Source organism: Filicampus tigris, chromosome 15 (assembly GCF_054856515.1).
Source record: "Filicampus tigris isolate MCC_2025a chromosome 15, RoL_Ftig_1.0, whole genome shotgun sequence".
Classification (NCBI taxonomy): domain Eukaryota; kingdom Metazoa; phylum Chordata; class Actinopteri; order Syngnathiformes; family Syngnathidae; genus Filicampus; species Filicampus tigris.
Window position 1 is genome coordinate 14280729 of NC_141231.1, and position 24412 is coordinate 14305140.

Sequence of the window (24412 nt, forward strand, 5' to 3'; positions counted from 1 at the left end):
CACACAACCGCAGCGCACACATACAAAGTGTCAGTGATGACCGGCGACATGTACGGGGCGGGCACTGACGCCAACGTGTTCCTCACCATCTACGGCGACCTGGGCGACACTGGCGAGAGGAGGCTCAGCAAGTCGGAGAACAACGGCAACAAATTTGAGCGAGGATCCGTGAGGAAACGCTGACAACGAAGACGAATCCACACAATTAAACAGCAATAATGAGAGTTCTCATTCTCACAGGTGGACAAGTTCACCATAGAGGCTGTGGACCTGGGGCAGGTGTTCAAGATCAAGATCCGCCACGATAACAGTATGATGAGCGCCGACTGGTACCTGGACCAGGTGGAGGTTCTCGACGTGGACGCAGAAGAGGTCTTCCTTTTCCTGTGCGAACGATGGCTGTCCAGGAAGAGGGAGGACCGTCGCATCCAGAGAGTTTTCTACATTAAGGTTACACCGATTACCTTCAAACGCATCTTTTTGTTTATAGCGCCTGTCCTTATTGTGGTCACAGAGTTCGTCCCAGCTGACTTTGGCCGAGAGGCACGTCGGACTCGCTAATAGCCATGTTTTGGAAATGTGGCAGGAAGCCCGAGAAGGCAAAAACCCCTGACAAAAGTAAAGGCAGAACATGTAAACTCCACATAGGAAAGCCAGAACTGAGATTCGAACCCCAAACCTTTGAACTATGAGACAGATGTGCTAACCAGTCGTCCACTGCGATCCCCAACACCAGAATATGACATGGTGACAAGATATCCGGTTTTACCTGCATCGATCAAAATGTTCAGGGCTACAGGAAGCATGTATCATTTGAAAACCTAAGATGGTCTCAGTCTGGAGGGTCTCATTTGGGAGTTGTTTCAGTCCACATGTATTCATAACTCTAAAAACTGTTGTGTTGAAAATAACACAATTCTGGGTCAAAAAATGGACTGATCCACTACTTGGGTCAATTTGACCCAGGTTTCTGGGTTGTTTTCTGTACAAACCAAAAAATTGGTAGTTTTGTAAAAAAAAACGACCTAAAAAAATTGGGCGGTCCATTTTTGATCCCAAATTGTGTTATTTTTAACCGTTTTTCGAGTTTCAGTTGAAATCCAGCAGTCCTGTCGTTGTGCCTCTTCTCAGTATGTCAATGTGCTGTTCTTCCAGGGCTATGAGGGCACCCGAGAGAGCCTGAATATCAAGAAAAAGTCAAGCTTGAAGAGCGTCGACAACAACATGAACAAAAAAAGCAAAAAGAAGGAAGAGGAGGAAGAAGAACTCCCGGGTAAGGAATGTCAGATTTCCCGCATAAGACCAACAGCTTAGGCCGAATGATTTGAAGCAGTACGTCCCTGCGCAGTCATACCGTACCACATCACGCTGTGCACTGGGCTGGAGCGAGACGCCGGCACAACCAGCAGGGCCTACGTGATTATTATCGGGGCCAATCACAGCCGCACGGACATGCTGTGGCTAGATCCGCCGGATGGTGGGAAAGGCCTCCAGGCCGGATCTCTGGAGAGCTTCCAGTGCCACGGCTCAGACGTGCGGGAGATCAAAAAGGTCGAGGTGAGCGCCCACCCGCTAACTACCCGAATCCCAAACCCTTAAGACGAGCCCACAACAATAACCCCCCTGACTCTAAATGACTACCCTCGCTCCCTGCAGCTCGGACATGACGGTGCCACTCCCGAGAGCTGCTGGCTGGTAGAGGAGCTCTCCGTTGCCGTGCCAACAAAAGGGGTCAAATATATCTTTGCATGCGCATGCTGGCTGGCCAAAGATCGCGGTGACGGCCTGACTGCCAGGGTTTTCAACGTGCTGGATGCCGAAACCGTTTCCATCTCCCAGAAAGTGTGTGACAAGTTCTGACGTCCACAAGGGCTTAAACATCAGTCCACCTTTGTATCTCGATCGCTCAAATTGGCCTAAAATCTGATGAGTGGCGCTCCTCTCACAGGTCATTTATGAGGTGACTGTTGTCACGGGTGATGTACAGAACGCAGGAACAGACACCGAGATCTTCATGACCGTGTTTGGTGCCAACGGCAGCACCGAGGAAATGTTGCTGCAGAAGAACGAGGACAGGTGAGACCCCAGAACGACGGGAAATTCCAGGAAGAGGGTATGAGTTTCAGTGGTGGGAAGTCAAGCGCAAAAACTTCATGATGGTACTAAAGTACATTTTTTAGGTATCTCTACTATTATTGTGTGTTTTCATTACTTTTACTCTCTACATTTGAAACCGGTTTTATGTAATTTCTACTAACAGCTGACCTGTTCTGTGAATCTGAGCCGCGATTGGTCGTTGTGAGCAGTTGTGATGTCATTTTCAGTCGACAGAAGACAAAATGGCCGCCCCCCGAGATGGCTAAAAACGAGTGGATTAATACTTCTAATATGCTTGCATTAAACATATTCTTGAAAAAAAATATGTTTGCGGTGACTTCCCTCTTTAACTGATGTTCAGGTTTGAGCGCGGTCAAGAGGACACCTTTAACATGGAGATCGATGACATCGCCCCACTCAGGAAAATGAGGCTACGCGTCGACGGCTCAGGCAGCAGACCGGATTGGTTCCTTGATACGGTTGGTCCAGCTCAGCTAATATTAGTTTGTTAGCCAGGAGATTTCAGGGCAGAAACATGTCAGAACTGGGTCTCCGTTGATAGTCGGCGCTTCTTACCGTGATCAGATGATGAATGATTTCTCCAGGTGACCATGAGCAACCTGACCACAGGGGAAGTGTCCGTGTTCACCTATGAGGAGTGGCTGTCCAGGACACGCGGACCCAGAAGGACCATGATTTGCGAGATGGCTGCTGTGGTGGACGAGGAGACGATGGTGGAGCTCACCACCTACGTGATTCAGGTCAAGACTGGCGACGTCGCAGGTGCGTCTTCATAGATTGATGTCGGTGGCAAGCGGCGGTGTCGTGCGTCTGGCGTTGGATGACAAGCAACCGTTCCAGGCTTTCATTGTCGATGATTTGTGAAATAGAGACGGTTGAGGTCAGGAAGGGCATCTGACAGTAAAACCTATGCCAAAAGTTGTATGGAAATCAGCCTTAGAAGTCAACGTACTCATTTTTGTTTTGTTTTTTTAAGAATATGTTCTATTTCACTCCACTAGTTGAAACAGGGCATTCTGATAAATATTGCGTTTGTGGAATAAGTGTTAATCCACTCGTTTTTAACCATCACTGGGGGGGGGGCGGCCATTTTGTCTTCTGTCGACTGAAAATGACATCACAACTGCTCACAACGACCGATCACGGCTCAGATTCAGAAAACAAGTCAGCCGTCGTTGCGAGCAGTTGTGATGTCACATTCAGTCGACAGAAGACAAAATGGCCGCCCCCTGAGCTGTTTTCTGAAGCTAAGCCGTGATTGGTCGTTACCTGAGCCCTGAGAAGTTGTGATGTCATTTTCAGTCGACAGAAGTGACAAAATGGCCGCCCCCAGAGATGGCTAAAAAACGAGTGCATTAACTCTTATCCCACAAACATATTCTTGAAAAAAATATGTTTGTGTTGATATGCTCTTTAAATAAGACCATACGTGGGGAAAATCTTTCCTCTCTGATCTGCTGCCGTTGTTGCTGCTTTCCATATTACAACTTTGTGAGACCACAAGATCTCAAACAAACAAGAGCTTAGCCGCGGTTGGCTTTTCCTCTCTCTATTTATGAATAGGAGTAAAAGCAAAAAGGAAAAAAAATAAATAAAAAAAATCTCAGTAGCAAAGTATTTGTACTTGGTTACTTCCCAACACTGCTGCTAATCAATACAACAGCGCTGTGAGAAGTCTGACCTCCAAGCGCAAGCTTGTGACCTCGGGTAAGCCGCCACGGGCAGAGATGCAGTCTTGCCTCGCTAATGAGCGAGGCTGGTGAAGCGCCGCATAGGCGGCGCACAGCGTCGGAAAACGGCCTCCTCCGGGATTCTCATCACACACCCATCTGCATCGACACTATGCAAGAGGCCGAGCCGCGTGCGTGAGATCACTTAAAGCAAGACGGGAAGCGGTTCAGACAGGGCGCTGGCATTTGACTCTCCATTCTTCTATTTAAAAGTCTCATTTAAACGGCGGATGCCTCTTGTTCTCCCTTTCATTGTCAAAGCAATGAATAATACATGGCGCAGGCTTTAAAGCTGTGAGGGAGACTCGTTCTCCTCTCAACGTCTTCCTTTTTCACTCCGGCTATCAGCTAATAATCATTTAATATGTGAAAGTTAGTTTGCCTCTATGTCCCGTACCCCCGTCTCTCGCCCAAAGTCAGCCGGGATAGACTCCAGCTCACCCGCAATCGCTCGAGAAAATTGGATGGACGGAAGTGCCCGAATCCACCAAAACGATTGGGCGGTTCATAGTTTTGTCCTCTTCAGGGGCCGGCACCGACGCCAATGTTTGGGTCATCGTTTTCGGCGAGAACGGAGACACGGGGACCCTGGCATTGAAAGAGTGCAACAGGTCCAACAAGTTTGAGCGCAAGCAGGTGGACACCTTCCGCTTTCTGGACATCCTAAGCCTGGGTGACCTCTCCAAAGTCAGAGTCTGGCACGATAACACAGGTTAGCTTCCCGGGGGGGAGGGCGAGTCCCCTTGATCATCCCTTTGATGATGGCTTCTTACCTCCTGGCGTCCCAACCCCATCGCATGCAGGTCTCGCACCAGGATGGCAATTGGACTACATCGACGTGAAGGACGAGCTCATGGACAAGACCTTCCGCTTCCCGTGCGACCGCTGGCTCGCCAAAAACGACGGCGACGGACAGATTATGAGGGAGCTGGCGTGCGCCAACAACGAATACTTGGACCTTGATGAGAAAACCAGTAAACATAAAAGAAATTTTTTTTTTTTTTAAATCTCCAATGCTACATTCAGTGTTACTTACCTTTCGTACCTTGTCCTAAAGAGTATGAAATTTGCATCACCACCGGAGACACGGCAGAGGCTGAAACCAAAGAGAGCGCTTGGATCGTGTTGGAGGGGAGGAAGGGACGGTCAAAGGAGTTCTCCATGGAGAACTCGTCAAAGAAGAGGCGTTTTTTGCGGTTGGTACTTGAATCAATTGATATTGAACGAACCATAAATCCCTTTTTTTAATTTTTTTTTTTTTTTTTTTTTTTAGGGGAAACATTGACAGGTTTGAGTTTACGTCCAAGAACCTGGGCGACATCGTCAGCATCTGCGTTGGCCACACAACCAAGGACGGAAAGAAAGTCAAGACGGAGCTTCACTGGCATGTGGAGGAGGTGGTGGTCACTGAAAGAGAGCTGGGCAACAAGTAAGGTTCAAGTTTGAAAAGCCGAGTGGCGTTGTGGAACCCAACAATACTTAATATTAATATTGCGTTTGTGTAATATGAGTTAATATTAGGCTCAGATTCAGAAAACTAGGTCAGCCATGATTGGTCGTTGTGAGCAGTTGTGATGTCATTTTCAGTCGACAGAAGACAAAATGGCCGCCCCCAAGAGATGGCTAAAAAAACGAGTGCATTTTGCTGCTTAACTTATATTCCACAAAGGCAAAATTAATCAGATTGCCGTGTTTCAACTAGCGGGCCTGCTGGGAATATATTCTTGAAATAAATATGTTTGGGTTGACTTCCGTTTTAAAAAATTTGAAACAGATTTTGCTCTGACAAACCAATCAGAGGATGGAAAAAATCTTATTGTGGGTCAGCTAGTTGGCACTGCGAGGCAAATTTGAACAAGTGTTACAAATTTTGATTACTTCTCTTCACCGGCAGGTACATCTTCCACTGTGACGCCCTGATCCCGCTGTCAGCGAAGAGGGACGACTTCTTGACCTTCGAGTGCACCAAGGCCATCGAGAGCTTCGCCAGCAAAGCCCGCAGCTTGGTCCCCGTCAAGTACGAGATTATCGTCATCACGGGCGACGAGAAGGGAGCGGGCACGGACGCCAATGTCTCCATCACCGTCTTCGGCTCCAACGGCGACTCGGGTCGGCGGCGGCTGCGGCAGAAGTTCCGCAACCTCTTCGAGCGCGAGCAGACGGACCGCTTCCTGCTCGAGATGCTGGACATGGGCGAGTTACAGAAAGTGCGGGTGGAGCACGACAACGCGGGACTGCATCCCGGCTGGCTGCTGGACCGCGTGGAAGTCACCAACACGGCCAACGGCGTCACTACCATTTTCCTGTGCGGCAAGTGGCTGGACACCAAGAGGGCTGACGGACGGATCGCCAGAGTCCTCTACCCCAAATACTGAACAGTCATGCTGACTTGAAAAAGCACCAGGGTTACATCGGGGATGGTCAGAGTATGGCCGGAAGTATAGCAACATTCTTTGATTCAGCCAACTGAGCACTTAACGTTATCAAGAGTGGGTCGGATTATTTTCCTTCCGTAAAGTACTTCGTAAAACATTTGTTTACATCAGGAAATGCGACTTGTTTGTCTTGGTCAGGGGAAAAAGACACATTGTGCCATTCTTTTTAAGCTCGAAGTCTCGAGAAGCTTTTCAGCTGCTTTGCTAGATTGTCAAGTTTTGTATCAGCAATTAAACAATTGCAATTTCAAGGCCTTTGTTCCACCTGAGTTCACGCACGACAGAAACGTAGAATAATGTACCGACGGGGAAAGGAAAAAAAGTCCTGATTATGACAAATTGACAATATCAAAACCTTACAAAAAGCTATCAGGAGAAAAAAAAAATCACCACCACCACCCCAAAAAAAAAATATCACCCTTTTTTCAAAATATTCCAACTTTTTAAAAGATTTTAATAAGAATTAATTTTTGTAAAGCTTTTCTTAACACTTAATATTACAACCTAAAATAAGCAATACTATTTCATATTAATTCAAATAATCTTAGCAATAGAAGACAAAAATCCGCTGACTATTTTTGTGACTTTCCACGTGCTCATTTTACTACCCCATCTTATATTTCTTTAAAAATATAATTGATCGAACTACACTTACTGTATCGTTTTACACATGCCAGTCAAGGCAAGAAAGAGAAATAGAGAAGCGAAAATGCGACAATATTTGTTTGTTGTGGATCATAGTGTTGACAAAATTATTAGGATACATTTCCAGCCATCCATTTTCCAAACCGCTTATCCGCACGAGGTCACGGGGGTGCTGGAGCCTATCCCAGCTGGCGGCGTAGACCCTGAACTGGTTGCCAGCCAGTAGGATACATTTAATTTTATAAAAACGTTGAGTAGTAGAAGCATGGTTCACATTTGACAAGTGGCGAGATAATTTTTCCCCCATTTTATTACAAAAAGAGCACATACAAAAGGATAATATACAAGCCATGAAACAATTTCAAAACAAAAAAACAGAACAAATTTGGGTTTAGCAATGCCACTTTTGAAATCATCATTAGTAGTAAGAATAAATAAAGTACAAAAAATTCCACCACGCGACTCTAACACGTATTTGCAATATGCTCATCCACATCGCACACACTCGTCACCATTAATGCGCTATTGCTTTAATATTAATGATAAATAGTTCTATTTTCAGATAAAATATCCTATATTGGAAAAACATTGCGCAGTCACGGCTAGAACAGCAGATTTATACACACACACAAGGATGGCGGCAGCCCTTTCACTGGCACTCTTTTCTTTAGCCAAGATATTTCTGCGCGTTGTTCGTATTCAAGCAACACAATGAATACTTGGAGAGCGTTAAAAAAAAAAAAAAAAAAAAAAAGTTAAGTCAATCTCAAGCCATTGAATCAGTGCATTGAAACCTGAGAAAACATGCAGTTGTGCTTTGAAAACCTTCTGTACACTGTCAAAGGAAACAGAGGAGGGAAAATAAGTTGTCATCATTGTGCCGTCGCACTTGGAATTGGCAAAAAATACTGCTTCAAACCATGTTCAATTTCAGGCAGGGTCCTTGAGACTTTTTCGTGCATCCTGTTATGATGGCCATGCCCACCAAATTTTGTGTAAATTGGTGAAACTGGTGTTGTCGACTCATTTTTTTCTAAATCTCCGGGGGCACTAGGGTTCATCCAAGATGGCTGACTTCCTGTAAATGTTCAGGGATGGGTCCTTTTGAGTTTTTTGTGCATGCCGATATGAGACATGCCCACCCAATTTCATTCTTCATTTCAAAAATGGTGGTTCATCCCTAAAAAGAGTCGACAATGTTTTGTTCTCTCATCTTGGCTTGAAATAATTGAATTAAAGTGACCATTAAGACTTATCAAGTGGAAATAACTCTAAAAGCGAGGAACCGTTTTACATTGAAGTGTTTAGAGGGGGGGAAAAAAACATATTAAAAAGCGCAGAGTTGCCAGTGAGAGGGTTCCCTTTTATCTCAACAGTGCAAAAAAAACATAAGAAGAACCAGTCAACTCCATCGCAGTTTGTCCACTAAATATTATGTCACAGCATTGGCAAGTGTTGCATGGGATGGAATGTCAGCGAGATCCACAGCACCACTGGAAGATGGAAGGGGAGGCTTTAACAGAGAGCAGCAGCAGCAGAGCTAATAGTAAGAAGATTATTATTATTTTTTTTTTTTGTAAATATTCCTTTAGCAAATTCCCATAAAGCTGCATGCAAAGCACTGGAAACAATGCAGATGAGGTAATCGTTTCTTTTCATAACAATTATATGTGTGTGTGTCGAAATAAATAAAATGATTTAAAAAAAAAAAAATTAAATAGCCACCGTATCTACAGTTAGTAATAAATTATGATTGTTAAATACTTAAGGCATCTCAATGGACAACACCCTGTGTAAACTATGAACACTTCGTCATCACAGGAGGAGGCAGTGTCGACACTGGCAGTGCACAAGACAAAAAATAAAATAAAAAATAAAAAAAAGTTAAAAAATAAAACACATAATCGACTATCACAGTGCGTAAAGGGCGTTGTCACGTTCAAATGTGAATTCATTGTGTCGTTGTTTGTGCACTGTGAGAGAGAGGCTGCCTCCGTCACACGTCACATTCTACAGCAATACAGCATAGCAACCGGCATAGCAACCACAAGGGAAAGGGGGGCGGGTCGATCGCACAAAAATCACTCACCCACTTAGGAGCCAATAAAAAGCCTGTGCTTGTTCTTTCGCTTTGAAAAAAAAACAACAACAAAAAAAACCAACGGACGCCATGTTTGTAGTTTTAAGCTGCCGTGACGACAAACACATGCAGTTTTCGTTCTGAAGCTAACGGCTAACGAGGACATCGCTAAATCTCCCTGCATACTACAACTACTAAAACTACAATACTCCAACAGTGCAAGATAGCGTCCATTTTATTTTTGCTTTTTTATTTATATATTTTTTGGCTTTGTGTTGTAATAAGCATCCCGTAATTTACGTTTACTGGAAGCGTTGTGCTAACGTGCGCGACAGGGCAAGCACGCATGCTGAGCTTTGCTTGGCAGCTCGGGTTGCAAAAGAGGGCGAGGAAATTGGCTGGAAACTTTCCATGGGGAGCTGAGCTGAGGAATTTGCGAAATATTACACAAAATAATTATGACAACAAAAATATCTAAAATTACCGGTCAATATTATGAAAACAACAAAAGTAATGATGATGACAGGGCGTTAACTAATAATTTTAACAATATTTGAATTTTTTTTTAAATGATTAAAGAAATGTAATTAATAATAATGAAATTAACCTCACATTTTTTTAATTTAAAATTAATGTAATTAATGTAATGTAAAAATATATATTTAATGATAATGAGATGAAGTAGTAATTATATATATATTTTTAAATAAACAATTGAATTAAAAAAAAAAATATATATATATATATATGCTGTATATAAAATGTGTAATTAAAACTATTAATTACATAATTGGTAATTCATACACACAGTTTTGTGTGGAAATTTTCAATTTGTCATGACCAGCCATGGACATATAAACAAATATTTCTGAAAGTACAATTCTATAGTTATATTCAATAATAATAATTATAATATTCTATATTATTTAAAAAATTATAATAATAAAAATATATTCAATTCAATTTTGTATATTTTGCGTGTTTTATTTTATCCTTAGTTTTTTCTAAAGACGGATAATAGGTTCTTTCAGTGAACAACAAATAATATATATAATAATTAAGAAAAATAAACTTATTATCATTAATAACCATTTTAAATTATAATATGGCATATTATTTTGTCTTGTTCTTTTCCATTTAATCTCCCTCTCACAGTGCAAACTTTTTTTTTTGTGGTGCACATTTTATTTCTGTAACTTACAAATGCTCCATATCGAAACTATTTAACTAATTGTTCCCAATATTTCCCATGGAAAGATTCCAACTTTTTCAGCAACCCTTTTGCAACATACAACTTCATTTGAACTATGGCGATTTGCTGACTCTGAGGCCGGCAGTGTCGACACAAGCGTATTGCAAAACGTCAAAGCTGCACGATAGATTTAAAAGACGCCACAGATGGCGCTCGGGGGCGTCCCCCCCAAAAGGAGGCGTCGGTGCGCCACACCTGCTTGCTGCTACTCTACGATCATAAAAGGTAAACACGGCATTTTAGTGTTCAAGGAAGATGGATAAAGAGAGAAAAGAGTCAGAGAGAATCTAGAAAGACGGCAAGCTCGCGATGGGACATTAAAGTCATGGCTTTAAGGACATGCTACACGGCCCGGAGGCGCCTACACTACACCAATGGTTCTCAAACTGTGGTCCTCGGGCCCCCTGGGGTCGGTGTGCTGAAACGCGGGCATCTGTAAAATAATTTGAATAAATTATGTTGTATATTTCAAGTAAGTGCAGCCCTATACATGGGGACCGAAGCGCAAATAAAACAAAGATAATAAACCAATTGCGCTCCCCGACCTTAGTTTTGGGCCAATTAAAAGCACTGATATGCTTGTGATACATTATCACAAAAATGTAATGATTTTTTTTGTTTTTTTTTGTTAGATATTCCAAGAATAAAGCCTTTTTTTTTAAGAACAAAAGGCTTAATTTTCTTTTAGAGAATAATTTCCTATAATAAAAGACAATACTATGCGAATATTAGCATTTTTTCTGATACAATTTTGATAAAAACAGTGACGATCTTCCCTTGTTAAACTTTGACGTGAAAGACCCTGTAAAGTGAATTCAGATATTTGTTTCTTTGAAAATATTTACTAAAAACAATCTGGGACTGAATTGTCGAACATTTTAGTTTCACCCCAGTGATGCTTTTGGGCATCTGCTATTTTTTTGTAAAGATTAGAAAAATAAATAAAAATCCCAAGTTCATCCTCTTAACATTTAACCTTATTTTTCCCCTTGACAAAACATTCATTTATTTTGAAACATTTTTTGAAACATTACAATTTTTTAAAAATAAAAATAAGAATACAACTTAATTTTCATAACATTTAAACTTATTTTTCCCCTTGACAAATCAATTTGGTATTGTAACATTATCACTCCCCAACCGACCCCCCCGAAAATATGTAACATTTTCATTCCTATGAAATTTAGGGGTACAATGGTAGTTATGTTTAATTGATATTAGGTTTATGAGGGGGGTTACAAAAAAAAAAAAAATCTCTGCAAAGGATACCAGGACCCAAAAAGTTTGAGAACCCCTGCACCACCACTACGGTCACCACGTAAAACCAGCGAGAGCTACAATGAAACCCTGTGTACACGACTTGTTAGTGTGTGCGGATGTGCTTGTGTTCTATAGAAAGAGAGAAAGGAGGGGCGGGGGGAGCGATAAGAGAGAGAGAGAGAGAGAGAGAGAGAGCGAGAGAGAGAGTTCTCCTGCACTTCTACTCTCTGGCTTGGCTCAGTAAAGCGAGAGTCCAAAAGAAAAAAGAAAAAAAAAAAAAGATATCACATCAAAAGTCAGGAGACATTTGGCAAAAGCACCCGTGGGGGAGGAGGGGGGTGGGGGGGTGAGAGGAGGAGGAAGAGGGATGGAAGAAAGCAGGAGTGTGGTAGGAAACGGCGTGGGCGCGGAAAATCTCATCAGCTGTCGGGGTTCAGCTGTGTCTCGATGTCAACTCGACAGATTGGACACTTCCTGCTGGTCGCCAGCCATTGGTCCACGCAGCCTTGGTGGAAGAGGTGCATGCAGGGTAACCTCCTGCGGGACACAAGGACGAGGAGAGGGGGCTGTTCACTCACTTGGGCTACTCCAACGGGGAGTGAGGTTTTGCCCTGTCAGGCGTAAAGGACATGGGTTCTGCCCAGTCATCAATCCTAGAGACAGCTGAGGATGCACACATATGTCGCAACCCGAGCCCTGTCCCCCACAAGCCACCCCCCCCCCAAACCATCAAGTCAACTTGGACCCTTACAAGTTCAGTTTGTAAAATGTGCCTGTCGGAGCTAAAACTCTCTGCGGTTTTTTTTTAAACGCTCCAATATACCACAAAACGGTACCAAAGCCCCAGGCTACTTGGAAATTGGTCATCGGTGTCAAGGAAGTATGTTAAAGCGATGCTTCTCGACTAAGAGACTAACAACTTAGCAAGTCGAGGAGGAGCTATGTTTAGCCTGGATTGTTCCAGTGTTGTTTTTTTTAAATTTTTTTTCAAAATCAAATAATCTATATTCCCTGCGGGAAATATTTCTTGAGTTGTCATGCCATTCCGTTTTAGTCAGAGTTTTTGGAAGCGATTCGTCAGGAAAACAGGTTCCACAGTACTCACTTCCTTCCTTTGAAAATTATTTCCAGAGGAGGTGATTTCAATCATAAATGTTCGCTTGGCAGGTTTAAAAAAATATATATATATTTGTTGGTTATTTTTCTCCAGCTGCTGGGGGATTTACAGTCAATTTTTCCAAGCAGCAAAATTTGTGGAGGTAAACACAGACAGTCCTAGAGTAGTTTCGGCAAGCAGCTGACCTGACGTCCTCGCCGTCCTCCAGCATGGACAAGCAGATGGTGCACTTCTCGTCCACGTCCGTTTCCTCCTCTTCCTTCCCGAGCTTCAGCTGCAAGGGCTTCCTCTGTTTCACGAGCAGAAGGATGGAGTCTTAAAGACCTCCCACAAGGCGACCGTGTCGATTAACATTGCGTTTGCTCTACGTTACCTTTTTGTATTTGTGCGGGAAGGTGAACCGCTCAATGGTGGTCTGCACCGCACCTCTGCTTACGTTGCCCAGCCGGTCCTCCAACTGAAGCAGCTCCTGGAAGAAACGAGCTACTTAGAGCAGTCGCAATAGGTTGTGATACTCAACACAAGTTTGTTTTGCCAGCTGTTGAATTTTTTCTTTTGTACATTTTTACCTCATAGCTCTCCCGTACCGCAGTAGCATGCCTGGAGGGGTTCAGACTTTGCAGTGCCAACAGGTGCAGCTGAGGGTATGGGTAGTTTCTGATTTCATGCACAACCTAGCAAAAAAAAAAACAAAAAAACAACAAGACCTCTGCTTTACATTCCTGCACTTAAGAAACAGCTCAATGCTAAAGTCAAAATACATTCTTGAAAATAATCGTTATTCATTACAAGTTACTTTGGCCAAATGATATTTGTCACGTACTTCCGTTTCGCATATTTTCCTTCGTTTCTCAATGAATGTATGTATTCGTTGACAGTAGGACTGCTCCCAATAAGTATGGCTGAACCCTTTCAAAAATAATCAATCATGAAATTCCACAAGCAGAACTCTAAAAAGTATAAAAATGGCAAAAGCAGAACTCTAAAAAGTGTCAATGTTATAAACACCAGAGGAGTTTTACATTTACTATTACAAGAAGCAACCAAAACCCTTTCAAAATAAACAAAGAGTGCAAACTAAATATTACATACCGGAACATTAAATACAGTAATACTCAGTATATATTCGTGATTGGCTATTCACAAATTCATTTATTCGCGTTTCTTTCTGTGGAATCTGGTTCAGGCAATTTTCGAAAAACCCATTTTTGTTTTTTGTGCTGTTTCAGAAACGCACCCAATACTTGTCTACTAGCAAAATAGACAAGACTGGTACCAAGGAAGTACCTGTATGCTTAAATGATCCGTTTTGACTGTCGGGGAGAAATAAAGTTTAGCCACATGCATGCACACATGCACTTCCATGCTTTTCCATCCCCCAATCAAATCATCTGCAATTCATTTATTTTTAGGGGTTTTGTATTGTAAGAGTAGTTTGGAAAAAAATGAACTATTTTGGGGTTCATATCATACGTGACAAACGGTGACAGACAAGCAAAACGTTTAAGATACAGTATGTCTGTCATCTTTGTGAAATATATCACAGTAGGAATCCAGGCAGTGCCACTATTCGCTGCCATTGACGAATTAACTCGTCTTTTCATAGTCCAGCCATTCAATCCTAGGAACTTATTTATATATTTTCTTCCATTTTTTTCCCAAACGTTAGGGTAAAAGAGGGTCTGAAAATGTCTGGCAGTGAATGAGTTAAAAATGTTGATGTTTGGTCGATTTAGGGAGTACACCAAATCCAATCGGAATAAGCATTGAGGTACAGACCACTTGTGCGGAGGACGTGTTCCTGGGGAAGTGGTGCATTCGGGGGGAGGCCAGGTAGTGCTGGTAGTGCTGCGGCAGCTGCTGGAGCTGGTACTGGGGGTGAGGGAGGCCGGCATCGACGCTGAGATCCCTGCCGGGCAGACAGACGGGGGCGCTAAGTCGACGGCGGCGTGACAGGCGAACAACGGCGGCGACGCTTTGTCGCTTTTAAGATGCAAACTCACCAGTCGGTGCCTTCGGCGAGGTACCTGGGCTGCTGTGTCACTGGCTGCGGGGCATGGAGGGGTGGGGAGTACTCGTAAGCGGAGCGCAGCCGGTGGGGGGTGAGGGGAACTCGTTCCTGGGTCCTTCTGTTGGCGAGGAGTTTGCAAATATTAGGCAAAATACGGCTCTGTAGGTTCTCAGTCCTCCAGGTTGTTATCATTTGAAATCCAAGCAGCTGGATTTTTCCTGGTTGTTCAAGACATTTAACCTTCTCTTTTTCTCTGGGGTGGCGTGGCGGGTGATCAGCCATTTTACATACCGAGCCGTCGTTTGCCTGAACGGTGCGAAAATGGCTCCTTCATGGCCACTTCATTACTTTGCATCGTTGCCAGCAGAGTCTTTTGGATTAAAGGGGAGACATCTTCAACAACCAAGAGTCCAGCTGCCTCAATTCAACTCTTGCAAATTAGATAAAAAATGTACTCATTTTGTGTATAGGTTAAAAAAAACAAAAAAAAAAACACCTGGAGTGTGGGAGAATGCGGCGATGCTGCGCCTCGAGAAGCTGCTGCTGGATGAGGTATTGCTGGTGTAAGGCCTGAGGTAGGAACGGAGGCCCCGACACGTCCTGGAACTGTGGGGCGGCGGGTAGAGCAGCGAGGGGTGGATGGTGCACGGGGGGAAGGTGGGCGGCCAGGCCCGTCTGAGCGGGCTGGCCGGCGTGTCCTAAAGGGAACTCGGCTGAGATGGGCGCCTGCGGGGCGCCCAGGTGAAAATGTCGGCAGGAGGTAGCATGGCTGTGTTGGTGCCTGGTGAAGTGTGCACCTGCGTGGTCAGAAAAGATCCATTTTGTTTTGTTTTTTTTAAACAAACCACTGAGGTGGCGGGCTGAAATGACACTCAGCCGCCAATTAATGGTGGGGGGGCGATACACTGAGACCCCTTGGGAGTGTCATGTAGACTGACACAACACGACTCGCACAAGTAACCAATTTACTGGCGTTTTTCTGAACAGTGATTTAGAGTGGCTCTCTTAAATGAACCACAAAAAAACCACTGGGCTGCATTTTATTCAGATGGATTTAAAGTCGGTCCGGGTAAAGCCCCCGAATAGTCTTGAGCGGGTCGATAAAGAGTCGACAGCCTCCCGCGCACCTTTCTAGCGGAGGATATACGAGATTGTAAAGTAGTCGCACTGACTCTTCTCTGGAATGAGTCGCAGCCAATAATCAATGGCAGTGGCTGAGTGTTGAGAGACAGGAAGGGCAGGGAGAAGCGTTAGGACGGGACAAATTACTTCCAAGTAGCTCACTGCTCTGCCTGGTGTTGGGGAATGAGAAGCAGGAGTCTGGTAGTGTGGTTGGCATGGCAACATATAAAGCAAAAATACTCGCTACGATACAGAGCGCACGTGCATTATTGATATGTCATGTCATGTCATCTTCCAAACCGCTTATCCTATATAGGGTCGCGGGGAGTTGCTGGAGCCTATCCCAGCCGTCAATGGGCGAAGGCAGACTACACCCCGAACTGGTCGCCAGCCAGTCGCAGGGCACACATAGACACTGTCACTGAGCGGGAATCGATCCCACGCTGCCCGCACACAACTCAGGCGTGTGTACCACTACACTATCAGCGGACCATTATTGATATGGGACATGGCTAATCCAGTGATTCCCAGCCACTGTGCCGCAGCATTTTAGTGTGCCAGGTGAGATTATCATTAGGCGTGCTGAGGGGAAATTAGACAAATTTATTTCATTATAGGGCTGCGCGATAAAATTACAAGTACGATTATTACAACCCACGATTACAAAATTGGCATCATCGTAAAAAACGATTATTAATATGCGCATGTATGCAACGCACTGTTTGTTTACACAAGGAAGTCATATTTGCATTTTATAACTAATTTGATCAATTTTGTTTGGTCCGAAAGAAGCTTACATAGTGTTTCAAATAAATGTACTTGTCTTTATTTTGTTTAGGTTTGAACATTTTCTTGTTTTGTACCAAAAAAAAAAAAAAAAAAAAAAAAAAATCAATGATCGTTTGAATAATCGTGATTTCAATTATTACCAAAATAGTTGGTAAGCAGGCCTATTTCATTGGACAAATTATTTCCTCTAAATTACGTATCTATGTTCTTCTATCTATGCCATAGATGTATAGTGACAAGCAGAACATTTAGATGTTCTACCCCTCTATGGCAGAAGGTTCAAGTAACCTGCCTACCTTGCCATTCATACAACAAAAACTGTTTTGTGCTCAACTAAACTGGCTCAGATTCGACACAGAGTAAGTACATTTGTGAGTAAATTGTCGTCATCGTCATTATTTCAGTTGAATTTCCCTACCCTCTTTTGTTTGGTGTTGTGTCGTGAGATTTTTGCACTGGAAAATATGTGCTTTGGCTCAATAAAGGTCGGGAAACAGAAAGTGATCAAATCTGGAGTCGTAAGGGGTGTAGAATTGGCTTGCACCGCATTGAGGGCTACTGCGAAGAAACCGGCCCTCTCAAAAGGTAAACAAAGCGACATTAAGTGTCTGAGCAAGTGGAGCAGAAATGTCACACGTCGTGTTGTTGATTGATTAAAAAAGGCAGAGCGCTGTGCTCGTATAGGGGCTTGTAAATATCAAATCATTTGTTTCCGGGCATGAATATTTGACATATTGCAGTGGTGCATGCAGTAACGAGGCCTGTTACACTTGAATCCCTGCCTTGGATCTGATTGGAGCAGAGTACACCTCCCTTGCTCGCCCCCATCCAACCTACGGCGTCCTCGCTTGACTGACTTCCTGAAAGCTCCACCCACGCACGATTGCAGCAGTCTGACATGAACAGCCCACCCCCCAAAAGCACCACCAACACCTCACCCCCCCCCCCTACTCCCTGCTGCTCCCATCACTGCAACTACACAATCACACCTCCTCGCTCCTCAGCATAATCCCGTCTGCTGTCTGCTGCAGCGCTATCCCATCATGCAACGCTCTCTCGGCCAGTATGCATGCGTGCACCTGTCATCATGGCAGCAAAGTTTGATTTTTAAATACCCGTACAAATGAGCATGTCAATGGGGGAAAACACAACTAAGGTTTAACCGTTAATAACGGCGTGTGTGTGTTTACAGAATGCCTTATTTACCATTTCTGTGTTAAAATGGTTCCTTCCTGGTTCATTTGAGGACAAAAATTGACAGGGCTGTACTATTTTTGATTATGTGGTTGGAGGAACCGCATCATCATGTTTCATGTCGACATAAAAACAAATACAATTTTCAGCTGCTTTCTGGATCAATCAGGATAGATTGGTGGGACTGGACGTGTTTTTTTGTGTTTTTTTTTAAATATAGGGATACAGGGTAGAAACCCTTCCCTGGGTTCCATCTTAAGAGAGCATAGTATTTACTTTCATTGTTATGCGAATGATGGTCAGATTTATGACCCGCTAAGTAAAAGGTCGCTTTCTCCTGAAGGCCACTTTTGTCCTGTCTGGTGGAAATCAAAGCCTGAATGGCACTAAACTGTTGGCTAGTATGAATCCATTTATATAGATTTAGATCCTTCACTATTATAAAAGGTGACAGGAATAAGTCTCAATGTCTGATATGGAACAGGAAGTCAGCATGGTTTCAAAGTATCCAATTTGTTGCAATTCCAGTTCTAATATTTTGTGAAGCTGAATTGCAAAGTCAACTAATGTGGGCAGGGCATGACATCAACATTAGATGATTATTTAGAGCATTCTAGGAGTTTTTTTTTGTTTTTTTTTTTTTTTTTTTTTACTCTCGGCACCAGCATCACGGATCAACACGAAATTGGGTGAACCATCATAATAGGACGCACGAAGAAGACTCAAGGATCCATGCCTGAAATTGAACAGGAAGTCCACCATTTTGGTATGAAGCGGCCATTTCGCTCAAATGAGTCCCGCGCTCTGGAACAGATGTGATGGGGCTAAGTACTAAAACATTTTCGAAAGCATGACGTCAAAAATGTGTTAAATAATTTCAAGGATTCGCCAAGAAAAAAGGGAGTCCCTTTTACCGCCATTTAAATTCCATTGTTTCCGAACATGAAAACTCAAATTCAATTCAAATGAAAATTTGAATACAAATAGGTCAATTGCATGGAGTTGGAGGCTCCTCTATAAAATGTGACTGTAATTTCTCTTCCCGTTGTTTCCTATGGGGAAACACTAATAAATCATATAGAAATAAAAGGTCAATTGCGTTCAATTGGAATTTTCCACAGTAAAAATGACCTATTCCAAAATGTGCGCAGCAGCGAATTGCATCGACTGTCGGGGACAGCTGAGAAATGGCAGCACATAAAGAGTGAGGGGAAATGTCTCAGTGACAGCACAGTGTGGAGGGAGGAGGCAGAGGGTGGGGGTAAAAGGGCAGTGTGGGAAGGGAGGGGGGGGGGGGGGAGGGCGAGCGACATGAAAAAAAATCAGCAAAAAGCACACTGAAGGTTAGGAAGAAAACTACAGTCTTTATTGGAAAATATTAGTATAAATATAGGCGTGGCACTGTGAGATAAAAAAATAGTCATTTGCTCCTGCATAAGCACAATAATACCATGCAAATAAAAGAGGCGGAAGGCAAGGCCCGACCATGCTTCTCTGTAGGGTTAACACGACAGAAGCAGCATCCAATGAGTAGATGTGTATGCTTTTTACAGCACAGTTCAGTACAGAAGGGACATTTCTACATAAAACAGTACATTGGAATCTGCTCTTCCATGTGGAGAAAAGAAAATGACCATGCATTATAGGATCTAGTCATACAACAACATGGAGGTATAAAACAAAGAATTGAGGAAAAAAAAAAAAGGACATTTTGATTCTAGTTTTTTTTTTTTTTTCTACAGCAGTGCAGGATACACATCCCTGTAAAATGGATAGCATTGTGACGCAGGCTGTGCATGGCTAAAACACCGGAGGGGCTTTGATGAGCAGTCCAACGTGCCAATTTGATGTGGAAACTGAAGGGAATGTACAGGAATGTTGGATATACACACACCCACCAGACACAATGTTGGGTAAACAATCCAACACACGAGCTGCATCAGACAAATATGTATTTGCAAGGATAATAATGCTCAGTTTTGATTGACACTCCAAGCCTGCGCTCACAAATGTAGTAGAATTTGGTACATAAAGGCATGAATTGTAATTGGTAGGGAAAAGGCTTGTTTTCATATTGCTGAGGTCATGCCCAATATATAACTAAGTCACCTATCTAACGATAAATGCCATAGAGGCACAATCGAACAATTATGATTTTTACTTCAGTTTTGGACAAAAAGGAGCCAAAGACGTTACTAAATATAAGTGGGAAGTGAACCCAGATAAAATGTAGCTCTAGAAATGTGTTGCTGGTCAACGAAAAGCAACTCCAAATGTTTCTTTCTTGTTGGTAACCAAAATATGAAATATGTAAATGTTTTTAAAAAATTGCTATGATTTTCACCCAGCTAACTGTTGATGGATAAAGTTTGTAGGGGCAAATCATAAATGCCCCACTGACTGGCTTGTATATTAAAAAAATTCTACTTGTTGCTAGGCAGAGTTCATAGGTTGGAATCACAAGTGTCCCCATGGGTTGATGAAAACAAAATACAAATCTTTGTTGTTTTTTTTCAAAATACAAAAAAAAAAAAAATCGGGTGCAATCATCAGGGGGATTGAAAAAAATTCTCCAATTCTTTAGCTATCTAGCAAACGTAAGATGAATTGGGAACAAAACAAAAATTACTTTTTTGTGTACGGAACCAGCCAAAACTTAGTAAACACCTTTTGATTCTTTTTTTTTTGCTCATTATTTCGGAATTTCCAGACTTGTAGAGGGCGTTTCCAAACTCTTGACTGGTACTGTACAAAAATCAATTAAATTCTCATGCAAACAGGCACCAGTCTGACGACAACAAAACAGAACCACATTGACAGAGGTGACTAATATCTCTCTGACTGCTTCAATCAAAAGTGAGCATTATTATCTTTTGTGAGGCAGATGGGAAAACACCAATCAAATACACTAGCGCTTGTTCAGTTGGTGATAATTTAGTTTTTTTTTTTTGTTTTTTGTTTTTTTTAGGGGGAGGGGCTCATTGCACCTTCAAGGATGGCCAGCTCGATCAAGCCTTCTTCTGTTGGCTGTGATCGAAGCATCATTTGGAGAAGGAAGGAGGAGATGGGGAGTGATGTTATTGAGGGGGTGGGTGTCAAAATGTATCCACTTTACAGAAATTTACAGCAGAATGTCATCTACCAACACATAAAATGGGAGAATCACAATGTCTAGTAGCAGTAGAGATAGCATGGGTTATTCATTAAAGACACTTGTGTAAATCAAGACTCTATACAAGAAGCTGTTATTCTTTAGTTACTATCAAGGAATATTAGGGCCACACTGAAAACCCAAAAAGAATTACATATCAAGATTAAAGTCATATATATATATTTTTTTATTGGGGTGGGGGAGTCATTTGAGAATGTTCGTTACATTAAGACACAACATTTTTTTTTTTTTTGATAAAAGGTTGTATATTTCTAAGATTAAATATGAATATTACAAGGTTTAAGTCATGTTTTATGAGTAAAAGTCGTATTCTCTTAATATGATCATATGCTTCAATCTCTGAAAAATATGACTCTCTAAAATATCAATTGTATTCTGGTAAATTCCGACTATCCTGCAATATGATGCTTTAACTGTGCTATGCTATGACTTTTTTTCCTGTAATTGTGCAACTTTAACTATGAATGTACAGTATATGAATTTTTTTAAGAAACATAACTTTTGGGGGAAACGTGCAACTTTTTCTCCACAAAATTACGACTTTTTACTTTTAAAAATATTAAACGTTTCTCTTGAAAATGGCAAACTTTATTGTTTTATGCTGAAAACACTTACGTTTTTGCTTGAAAATATGAAACTCAATTTTGTCTTCTATGTCCCACTTTTCTCAATAAAATTCCTTCAATTAAATCTTGAAAATAGATCACTTACACTACAATACGAATATGAAACAGAAAATATGTCACAAATCTCACAAATATGACTATGCTGGTAACATTACTTTAGCCTCAAAATACAACTCACTTAAATCTCAAAAATATACAACTTTATTCTAATATCATGACATAAATCTTGAAAGAAATGCAATTTTTTTTCCTCGACAACACCTCTGATCGTATCCTCCTAAAATTCTGACTTTATTCTTGGCTTTAATCTTGTAGTGTACAGTACCCTTATTTTTGCTTTTTCATGTGGCCCAAATACACCTTGGTAAGAAACACAACAGAGGGCATGAGTTAAGATTTTTGTTTTGGTGTTTTGCCAATGTGGTCTCAAGATGGAAGAGAGGAAATGAGAAAGAAGGAGCAAGTAGAAAAGAAGGAGCAACAAGATGAAGGATAAGAAGAATAAGGTCCCCCCCCACAAGACCAGCTAGATGCAGATAGAAAAACAGGCAGAGGCTATACACGGGCAGACAGCAGCAGATGATCGTTAGCTACACAATGGAGAGGAGAGGGGACACAAAGGTCTGAGAAATGCGGAATGTGGAGCCAGCCTCGATACTATGGAACAGGGAAAAAAAGAAAACACAAATAAAAGCACAATGAAATCATCGGTGCCACACTTGTATGCATTTAGTAGTAACAGCAGCAGTAGTAGTCAAAGATTAGATGAAGAAGGCCTCCCCTTTTATGACGGATTCACTTGTTATTGCTAAATCTTAATGCTATTTTAAATCTTTTTCCCTCCGATTTCAAGAAGCTAAATGGCACAGGTAGATGCCGGGCTGAGCCGATGCACACACGTCACTTATCATCATGAGTGAGGCGGCTAAGAATATTAAAATATTTACGTCGTACGGTTGACGTATCAAACGCAAGCACGGTGGAAAAATGTTGACAGGTGCGGTCCTTCGTGGCTTTTAAACAAAAAACAGAAAACAAAAAATAAACACTCAATTTAATATTTTTTCCGTGTTCGTGTGTGTGTGTGAAAATGACGTGACGCGCAGTTAGCACCGCGGCTAATGTTAGCGATGCTCGTTCGCTAGCAGGTGTCAGCTGTGTTTATCATTTTACCGCCGAAAATGTTTTCCCCACCTTAAATCTTTCAACGAAAGCGGGGCTGAAAAAGTAACAAAGGTGCTCATACCTCTATTTCTAACCGAGCCGAAGACGGGGAGAACCAGATATCCGACATGGACTAACACCATCCTGCGTCCTCCTTCTTTGTTGAGCCGAGGCAGACAGATGGTCCATGGAAGTGATCCCCTCCAGTCGCCCCCCTTCGGCTGAACGTGAGGCTCACACGAACATACACAGACCCCCACCCCGAAAAAGAAAACACGTCAACCAATCACCGACCAGACCCAGCACAGAAGCAAGACTAGGACCACTACACCGCCCCTCTTTGGGATTTGTCATCCGGCTAACCCAATCGGGACGCTCCGTATGGTGCTCGGTTAACGACGAAGTTCCGTTCGTACAGAGGCAATGTAACTCGAATTTACGCGAACACAGTGGAAAGGTCATCATTACTGTAAATATTGGCATGGAAAAACACGTGGAAAGGCCATAAAAAATAAAATCTCTTGAAAATGTACGACTTTCATCACATCCATAACTTTTTAAAAGAGAGCAAACATTTTTTAGAAAGAATGTTTCTCCCCAAAAAATTACTTTTCTCAAGAATATAAAACTTTTTACAAAGGCAAATATAATCTTTTTTTTCCCCCTCCAAAATGTACAACTTATTTTTTTCACATCGTGACTTCAGTCTCCAACATATCTGGAATGTTTAAAAGATATATACTGTTTGTTTTGAATAACACTATTCTCTTATTGTAACAAATTAATTTCTAAAAATGATGCTTATATCTTTTACTTTCTACAATATACAACTTTTTTTCCCTCAAAAATGCACAACCTTTCATGAAACTATATACTTTTTTTTTTTTTATATACTAGGAGCGAGGAGTGTGCAAAGGGCAGGGCGGGGGCCTGGACATCACCTGAGGGCAGGGGCGTGCAGAAGGTGGGGCCCCAGGCATCCACCCCCTAGGTGCAGAGCTACACGGTAACTACAAAAACCTGAAATTTGAACAGGGGTGTGTAGATTTTTATTCTGTCCACTGTAAACCATAACCATATCAATTTCATTTCATCAGTTCGACTACCCAGGGATCACTTAACAATCCCACACCAAACTCCAGTAACCAGAATGCAGATAGGCAGAAATTGTGACCTGATTGCCTTGAGTTGTGAGCCTGGGGACTGCGGGAACAGATGGGCTTTGGAGAGCAAGAGGGGGGTCACTAAATTCTGTCCCATATGTCGTCTCCTTACACTTCCCACCATCTCTCGCAGCGAGTCTGCAGTGCAGCAACAAAGAAGTTGCGCGCACACATACAGTATGGGGGATCACAGTAAGTGCAGCTCTCAAAACACGACTCCCGATGCACTGCTCGAGGAGACGCGATACTGTCAAACTAGTCACACAAACGTAAACATCTTCCTTTTAATTGACAACATGATATTTACAAGTAATTGGCGGAAAAGAAAAAAATGAGGGTCATCAGTTACCAACAGTTTTTTTTTTTTAACCTTCATTGTGACCTGTTTTACGAATGGTATCGTTTGAATTAGTTAAAAGCCCCATGACCTAATAATACATTTTGTATATTGATAATAGTAATATTAATATAAACAAAATTTCAACAATTGTGAAAACAAAGGGCGCTTTTCGTTAACTGATTTCATACGGATGA

General features: G+C 42.3%; 2 protein-coding genes across 3 annotated transcripts in view; one reads left to right on the top strand and one right to left on the bottom strand.

The window, feature by feature from the left end:
* Positions 1 to 6417, top strand: part of loxhd1a (lipoxygenase homology PLAT domains 1a) — a 28677-nt gene extending 22260 nt beyond the window's left edge. Inside the window, exons 30-42 of the mRNA XM_086054273.1 lie at positions 14 to 168; positions 241 to 450; positions 1156 to 1273; positions 1349 to 1557; positions 1657 to 1842; positions 1949 to 2076; positions 2459 to 2576; positions 2703 to 2880; positions 4375 to 4560; positions 4652 to 4822; positions 4906 to 5044; positions 5122 to 5277; positions 5743 to 6417. Coding sequence (XP_085910399.1) covers positions 14 to 168; positions 241 to 450; positions 1156 to 1273; positions 1349 to 1557; positions 1657 to 1842; positions 1949 to 2076; positions 2459 to 2576; positions 2703 to 2880; positions 4375 to 4560; positions 4652 to 4822; positions 4906 to 5044; positions 5122 to 5277; positions 5743 to 6223 — 2435 coding nt within the window. The 3' untranslated portion in view covers positions 6224 to 6417. The remainder of the gene's footprint in view (positions 1 to 13; positions 169 to 240; positions 451 to 1155; positions 1274 to 1348; positions 1558 to 1656; positions 1843 to 1948; positions 2077 to 2458; positions 2577 to 2702; positions 2881 to 4374; positions 4561 to 4651; positions 4823 to 4905; positions 5045 to 5121; positions 5278 to 5742) is intronic.
* Positions 6418 to 7220: 803 nt separating this feature from the next.
* On the bottom strand, positions 7221 to 23033 carry ark2ca (arkadia (RNF111) C-terminal like ring finger ubiquitin ligase 2Ca). 2 transcript variants are annotated; one of them, XM_086054045.1, is made up of 8 exons: positions 22798 to 23033; positions 15145 to 15445; positions 14641 to 14763; positions 14417 to 14546; positions 13207 to 13311; positions 13011 to 13106; positions 12823 to 12926; positions 7221 to 12057 (listed from the first exon to the last, which is right to left on the bottom strand). In XM_086054045.1, exons 1-8 carry the CDS (start codon positions 22856 to 22858, stop codon positions 11940 to 11942), a joined length of 1038 nt encoding a protein of 345 aa, XP_085910171.1. In that variant the 5' UTR covers positions 22859 to 23033; the 3' UTR covers positions 7221 to 11939. The 2 variants fall into 2 exon arrangements, with proteins under 2 accessions (XP_085910171.1, XP_085910170.1); XM_086054044.1 differs by having other exon boundaries at positions 14641 to 14766.
* Between the last annotated feature and the right edge of the window lie 1379 nt (positions 23034 to 24412).

Excerpts from the sequence above, each read along its gene's own strand:
- ark2ca (XM_086054044.1), bottom strand. The coding sequence starts at position 22,858 with ATGGTGTTAGTCCATGTCGGATATCTGGTTCTCCCCGTCTTCGGCTCG. Across the intron at positions 13,312-14,416 it reads ACACGTCCTCCGCACAAGTG|GTTGTGCATGAAATCAGAAA; the intron begins GTCTGTACCTCA and ends TTTTTTTGCTAG. Across the intron at positions 12,058-12,822 it reads GAGGACGGCGAGGACGTCAG|GAGGTTACCCTGCATGCACC; the intron begins GTCAGCTGCTTG and ends TGTGTCCCGCAG.